This window comes from Haliotis rufescens, unplaced genomic scaffold, assembly GCF_023055435.1.
Source record: "Haliotis rufescens isolate VD_foot unplaced genomic scaffold, xgHalRufe1.0.p SCAF_134, whole genome shotgun sequence".
Taxonomy (NCBI): Eukaryota; Metazoa; Mollusca; class Gastropoda; order Lepetellida; family Haliotidae; genus Haliotis; species Haliotis rufescens.
Genome location: NW_025963818.1, coordinates 9,412 through 17,300, shown reverse-complemented (window position 1 = coordinate 17,300; position 7,889 = coordinate 9,412). Strand labels below are relative to the sequence as shown.

Genomic DNA, 7,889 nt, shown 5'->3' with positions numbered 1-7,889 from the left:
ATGTACCAGACTGCTGAAGAGATGGCCCATGCGGGCTTTGTCTACACTCAGGGTGCCGATGGTGTGTGCTGTTTCCAATGTGTGGTGCGGCTGAGACAATGGGCACCCCACGACGATCCTTGGGGGGCACATCACAAGTGGTCCCCAGACTGCGATTACCTCAAGCTAACCGGCCTGTTGAAACACCGGAAACAGAGGTACAGGAATGACGTAGCGCGGCCGGCTGCCTAGGAGGACGTTTACCGTATTCCTGCGTTCCCGTTCAAGTTCCCGTTCAAGTTCCTGTTAAAAAAATATTTTCTTGGTTGAACCCACAAGTGGACAGCAGCAGCAGCAGAAAAGTGTTTCTTCCCCAAAACGGCCCTTTTCAGGGCCACCCATCTCACCCAAAAGACAACTTTCCTCCTTTGCTTTGCCAAACAACGACCATCCAAAACAAAGAACCCACACCCTCCCCCCTACACCTCTTGGAGGTACACGTCTAAAAATACAAAACATAGATATAAATAGATATAAATAGAGTTAGATCAATAGATCAATAGATCAATAGAGACACGTACTACGCCACGTCAAACATCACGTGTGCAAGAAAACACCTGTCCCAGTACGCCTGTCGACTTACACGAGTGTCAACACCTCGGTATCCTTCAATAATAATAATAATAATAATAATCATTTGAAAACACATACACGCACAGGGTACGACGTTTGCATGACCACACACAAAGTACAACCATGACGTTCACATCGCGACACGAAGTGCATGACGTGTGCAAACGTCACGCAGGTGTATCGATCTTTCTCTATTCATCTCAATACGATACGACTCGATACACACACACACACACACAGGACAATAAAATGTGATTGACCACACGCTTTTCTATGCATCAACGTCAACGTCTGTTTGAAGACATACACACACACACACACACACACTCACACACAGGACATTCCGATGGGAGTGTCACAACGTACATCACGTAGGCATTCCCACGTTCATGTCTACCTATGAAGGTCCACCTTCCTTTAGCATTCAGACGACCGTCTACCTCAAAAAATACCAAGGCTACCCCAGAAGAAGAAAAAAACGATCGAAATCGGACCAATCGGAAGCCTGGGTTGTCGACTAATCAGAAGCCGCGCTCGGACCAGGCGGGGCTCTGATTAGCCGAACCCGGGGTTGTGCTTTCTCTCCCATGGTAAAATCCATTTCCTATGGAAAAGAAACACAGGGGTCGGTCCGTTTTGGAAAACCGAGGTGCGGGCCAGGCCCCAGATCGAACCAATCGGAGCTGCGGCCTGGGGAACCAACCGGGAGGCAGGGTGTCAGTGCCTCTCCTATAAAACAAGCGTGGATTCGATGTAGCCGTCTAAATTCGGTTACGTAGGTGACGTAAGACATTCTGACGATCCTCTGTATGTGACGTCACACATGGTCGACATGGCCGAGGGCGATTAGCGGTGGTACCCGTTTGCTGTAGACGCGTCTGCAAATCATAAACAGTCCGTCGACGACAACCAATCGTCCTTGCGACTTCAGCTTCGGACGTTCCCGTCTGCAACATGCCGATGACACGTTCACGTTGCACATTTGAAAGGCATGGCATGACAAATGGCCGTAAAGACTTTTGTTTTCTTGGGTTTTTCTTTTTTTGTTCATGACTGCTAACAAGTATTGCTGAAAAGACGTGCGGTATATGGCCACGTGACCAGTTGCACATGAAAAAATCACTTTTGCCACTATATTGCCGTGCACATGATTTTGATCAATTCACCTGGACATAAACGGGTGTTATCTGAAGACAAAACGTGGTCAATACTGTTTAAATACACAATGAGGGCCCACAATGATAACTGGTCAAAATGTTAAAAATTTTAGGATTGTGAATTTTTTAGTTTGGTTCAGTATAGTTTCAAACGTAATCGCCCCACTTACTGAATAATGTTAATAGATACGCGTGCTATAAACTATGCCATCTAATGGAGTATGTCACTAAAGAGATGCATGAAAAAGGTTCGATCAATTACGACCGTAACAGTTTCACCCGTTTCAGTTCTATAACAATTGCATTATTAATACTTTGGCTACAATAGACGACGTTGTGTTTAATAATACTCCACTTCTAGGACTATGTATATGAATCATGAGCACCGATCTACGAAATTGGGATACAATGACATGCATCGATCTTTTCAGAAAACCATGATCCCGGTTTTAATGTGTGTGTGAGTGCGTGTGTGTGTGTGTGTGCGTGTGTGTCTGTGTGTACATGTGTGTGTACATGTGAGAGTGTCTGAGTGTCTTGTCTGTGGATGGATCTCTGTGTGTGATTTTGTATGTGTGTGTTTGCATCTGAGTGTACCTCGCTATATGTTTCTCTGTGTTTCTCAGTTGGTTTTGTTCGTGCATGCGTGCGTATCTCTCTGTGAGACTCGGTGTGTTGTTTGTGTGTATATGTGTGTCTCTATTTGTGTGTATCTGTGTGTGTCTCTGTATGTTTCTATTTGTGTGTGTGTTTATGTTTATATATTTGTGTAACTAGGTATGCATGTTGTGTTTGTGTTAATGTATATATCGTGTTTGTGTGTGTTGGTGCGTGCGTGCGTGCGTGTGTGTGTGTGTGTGTGTGTGTGTGTGCGTTTGTGTGTGCGTGTATGTGAATATGTGAAGTAACTGTTACCAGCATCATATCATAAACGCGGGAAGATTAGTTTTAAGCAGTACTGTAGGTTGCGTTAGTCATGTATATTGAACAAACGTCACTCTCAGTCTGTCTGACACTGCTTCAACAGAAATATATTACGTGCACTATGTTCTCAGTGGCTTTGCCTGTGTTAATACTAGGATTGACACAGAACTCTGCTGGTACGTAATAGTTCCCAGTTCGTGTCTGTGTGTGTGTGTGTGTGTGTGTGGGGGGGGGGGGGGGGGGGGAGATATTGGTTTTGAGCAGGGCTGTAGGTTGCGTTTGTCATTCATATAGAACAAACGCGACACTCAGTCGGTCTGACACTGCTTCAACAGAAACATATTACGTGCTCTATGTTCTCAGTGGCTGTGCCTGTGTTAATACTACTGGGGGCCTCACTACAAGAAGCAAAAGTAGTTGGAAGAAGTTTTAAGACAATTGACAAACCTTTTGATGATAAACTAACGGCTGTATACGCAGTTAGTGCTGTATCTCTCTTGAAATGCAATGTCGAATGCAGTGTTCTTCCCGGATGTCTCGCCCTGGAGTACAAGCGTACCACCTCCCACTGTACCATGTACGGCCACCTCGGTGTGACAGACGGGAGTCCAGTGTCAGTTGGCCGAGTTTCAGATGATTCATGTCGATATGCAATTTTGGACAGTAAGTGGAATTTCATTTAATTGTACTCATATCAGTTACATAATTTCCAATGGCTATTCCCAACCAATTGATGCTAATGTGTAAGGGTGTCTGAAACGTGGATCGAAAGTTAACCACCCGATCCATTATGAAGCCTCTTACGACCTTCATAGTTTTCTAAGGATATATTCTAACTCTGATTCCCCACTGCCATGACGTTTAGACGATTAAAATTAATGATTGGATTGGTACAACGTGAACCTAGGTAAAAGCCGAATTACGTCTCTTTGCTGATGACATACACCCGTTTGTCTATTTCAGAGTAACGCCAAAGACCCTGTTCGATTCCCCGCAGGCGTACAATGTGTTGGAGAAAATTTCTTCACTCCCTCCCTCACTCACTCACTCACTCACTGGCCGAAATGACCACATCAACGATTCAGCTTTCGAGGATTTTATCCCGTCGAACCAATTTGAAAGGTCGCCTTTGACTGATATAATAGATGAACGGGTTGGTAAAATTGAAATACATGTTAGAATAAACAAACTTAAGGCTAATAAGGCGGCTTGGGAAGGTTACACTATTGTCAAAGTGTTAAAATTACCAGGCAATAATATTTTCGTGATTGTTTTTCAATTCTCAAAACGATAATGGGGAGTTTCCTGTGTCGTGGTCAAAAGCTTTCATGATCCCATATTATGAGAGGAGATTACACCTTACCTGAAAATGCTATATCTCTTCCAAATGTTTTGAGCGTATATATACAAAACTCTGTTCAATCTTCACTCATTTATTCATCATTACTATATTGTGCCTGAGAGTAAGGACATGACTGTGCTCTCTCTCTCTCACATATACGCAAAACAACAGTTGTTTTTAATTGCCTTTCGCGGCAATCCATTGGTCTGTCCGCTGTCATAGGGAAGCTACCCTAACCCTAGTCTATGAGACGTCACGGCCACGGTCACGCGTTGTTGACAGTCAGTCTGTCCTGTTATAACGTTAAGAAGCGTAGTTAGATGTACACACATCGACAAAACGAAACAAGGTAACAATTCAAACATATTTCGGCAAAATCCAAATACTTTAATTTGTTGAGAAGGTTTCAAGCCGCAGAGGCCTCAAGCACAGATATGGCTACTGATCCTGCTTGGCTAGGCCTCGTGCCCTCGCAAAATTGTTTCGAAATTTATATCTCCAAAGTTGCCAAAACTTATAAAATGCCTTAGCTACGTCACAGTTAGACACTGTTTTTCAGTATATTAGACTAGTTATTTTGATATTGATAGCAATTATCCCTGTAGTTTATCCAGATTGCCGATGGTTAATTCTGACTCGATCAACAAATGACCAGGTCGACCCCATGTTTTTTTTTATTAACAGTGAAAGTAGTCCTACTTGACCTTTGATATTTGCATCTCTTGCATATTGTTTTTATCCGTTGGCTTTATCCTGCCGAGAAGCCTACCCATTATATGATAAATATATATTTATGTACAACAAAAGTTCCTGTGACATTGAATACGATTTACTGCAAAGTTATGTTTTTAACCAAATCTGAAATAATTTCGGTTTGCAAGAGATAAAAGACTACTTTAAGTGTTTAAATGGTTTAATTTGCCATAATGTCCTTAGAAAATGCATGATTTCATAAAAACAAAACCATGAACATGCCAAAATGTCAATTTACAATTCAAAAGCGCGTGTGTCCACCTCTGGTTACGATGCAAGCAACAAATCTTCGTCTCACGGAATTGACCAGGCGTCGCACAAATTCCTGTGGGATATCTGTCCATATCTGCTGCAGCACGTTTCGAAGTTCCTGGAGTGTCTGTGGAACACGTGGTTGACGTCGAAGGCGCCGATGCATCTCATCCCACATGGGCATCGATTGCTGAGAGATCAGGGGAACGAGCCGGCCAGGGAATGACATTCACGTTGTTTTGTTAAAGGGAATCCTGGACAAGTCGAGCAATATCAGGCCGGGTGATCTCATCTTTAAAGGTAATGCCTGGGCCATGACGACACAAAAACGGTAGAACAACAGGGCCGGTTTTCATTGATTATTGGTTACGCGTGGCCTGCGACTCAATTGATGGTCTCTGACTGCATTCGCCTGTTGCCAACGTTGTCATAAACACCATATGGTGTTTCTGTGGACGTTAAATTTTCTTCAACATCACGTTGACTCTATCCTGCTTGAAGCATATCAATGGCTTGCAGGCGCTAATTTTCGGACAGGCGTGGCATTTCGTAATGTCGAATTATTGCGTACTTTTGTTGTTTTTCAGAGTGGTTGTTGTCAGCACGATGCTAAACAATGCATATGGAATCCCGTTACCACACGTTTTTATACCCATTCCATTCGTGGAATGCATGCTTTTCTGTAGCAGTTGTGTTTATGGGACTTGGTTCCATTCATGTACTACACTAATGAAAACTAAACTTTACTTGTTTGAAAATGCACTTAAATATTGGTGTCACGGGAACTCGTGTTGTTGAGTATATATTTGCAGTAAGTTGGCCCATTACTGTTTCGTAATGTGAGTGAGTTCCATGTTCAACATTCAGCTGAAGAAAAGCGATACACGACTTTCCATGTTGAGGGGGGCGAGATCCATCTGAAGAGATACAATGTGGGACGTACATGAGACGGAGCCTTAGAGATGTGCAGGTCTGACGGCGCGCCACTGGTCAAGATTGACACAGCGGAGAAACAGGACATCGTCAGAGGCTTGTTCAACTTCAAAGACTACAAAAACCAAAGTTAGTGAAACTGTGTAGATAGCCTCTGATTTCTACAGATTTCTGTAATCAACATGTGTGAGACTAAAATCCGACACTATCCAAGTCTAAGCAACCAATTCTTGTCATCAAAGGCAACTATTCATTGGCGTAAGAGTCGAGAAACGCGATCGGGTGGTACGGGTCGCTGATTTGGTTTATTCATGTCATCGTATCCCAATTGTGTAGATCGATGCTCATGATGTCAATCACTAGAGTGTCAGGGGACAAGATTCGATTATTTACAGATCGCCGTCATATAGCTGGAATATAGTTGTGTCAAAAGATGTGTCAGTCACACAAACCAATCAATCAAAACCTCTAGTCCGTCATTACCCTCGTCTGCCCCCTCCCATCAGTTACACAGTAACATAAGTTAAAAACAGTTCAATCACCACCTTCTGTAAAACATATTCTCCCGTCAGTCATACAGTCGCACCAGCCAATAAGTCAGACATTCCGGTCAATCACACTCTTTCATCAGTCACACCCTCTCGTGATTTACACAAAACCTTAAGTTCAATCACGCCCTCCCGTTACTCACATCAACAAATCAGTCACACACTTCCGTCAGTCACATCCATCCTCTGGGCAAAGCCCAAACAGAAAAACAAAATCTCGATACTGTCGCGTCTTCACATCATTCCCCCACTCACACAACCCTCCGTCTCACTCTCCCGTCAGTCACACCTGCCCCTCATTCCCTCCAGTTGGTGTTTCAGAGCTTCCCTGGATTGGACTGCGGGACACGACCAGGTCAAACGTCTACAGATGGACTGACGGTTCCGTCCCGACGTACACGAACTGGTACAAAGGGGAGCCCAGCTTTACATATGGAGGCCAGCACGAGGACTGTGTCCCGATCCTTTCACAGACGGTTGGGTCTGTATGGAACGATGATGACTGTAGTGAAGTACGCTGGTTTGTGTGTGAAATGTGATTTGAACATGTTCACCAAATAATGCCTGCAGAACCTTCCTATCCAATCACGGTGGTATGTCAACAGACAGACAAGCATTTCAGTTACAGCATGGCGTGAGAAGTGATGCAGATCTTAGACATAAGCAACTTTTCACATACACATTTATCCCTCTTACATTTAACTCTCTGTCACTAAGTACCAAGCCTCATTAACCAGTGTAACTGACCGCACTGACATACCGTGGAGATGGGATAAGAATAGACAGATGCCTTGTTGTGTGAAGGAGATGTCATGTGGATACATAACATGCCCAGAAACATATGAGGGACTCACAGGGATGCAACCCATGGATGAAAAGGAATACCCCAAAGCCCAACCACAGATTAACATATTAAACAAGCACGAGTTGTTTAACTTCTTTTGATTGGAATACATATATACATATATCACTGTGACGTCAAAACAGGGTAACGGTATCTCTGTTCTCTTGAAAATCGCATCTTTGATACCGGTTGAATAAATTATGCAGCTCATCTTTGGACTTTGGTATTTTGTCTATCTATCTATCCGTCTGTATATATATATATATATATCTTGTGTCAGTACATTAAGACAGAACTACCTGTGTACCTGTATACTATCAAGTTGGTTTAGTTATATGAAGTTTACTTAGCAATTTCAAACTAAATAGTAACTAAATATAAACTTCAAATTATAGTATAATACTACTTTTGTTAATACAAATTTGTTAGATCAGATTATTTATTTGTTTGAGTTTATTAGAGCATGTTCGACATTCAGTTTGTGTCCATATTTAATCAGTCAGGATGGCCTATTGTGGATTTTT

The 7,889-nt window shown here is 42.9% G+C and overlaps 1 protein-coding gene across 1 annotated transcript; it reads left to right on the top strand.

The window, feature by feature from the left end:
• LOC125378955 (lectin BRA-3-like) lies at window positions 1–7,244 on the top strand. Its single transcript, XM_048394946.1, has 4 exons — window positions 1–197; window positions 3,214–3,356; window positions 5,989–6,102; window positions 6,843–7,244. The coding sequence occupies exons 1-4, from the start codon at window positions 1–3 to the stop codon at window positions 7,058–7,060; spliced, it is 672 nt and encodes a 223-aa protein (XP_048250903.1). The 3' UTR covers window positions 7,061–7,244.
• The last annotated feature ends 645 nt before the right edge of the window (window positions 7,245–7,889 follow it).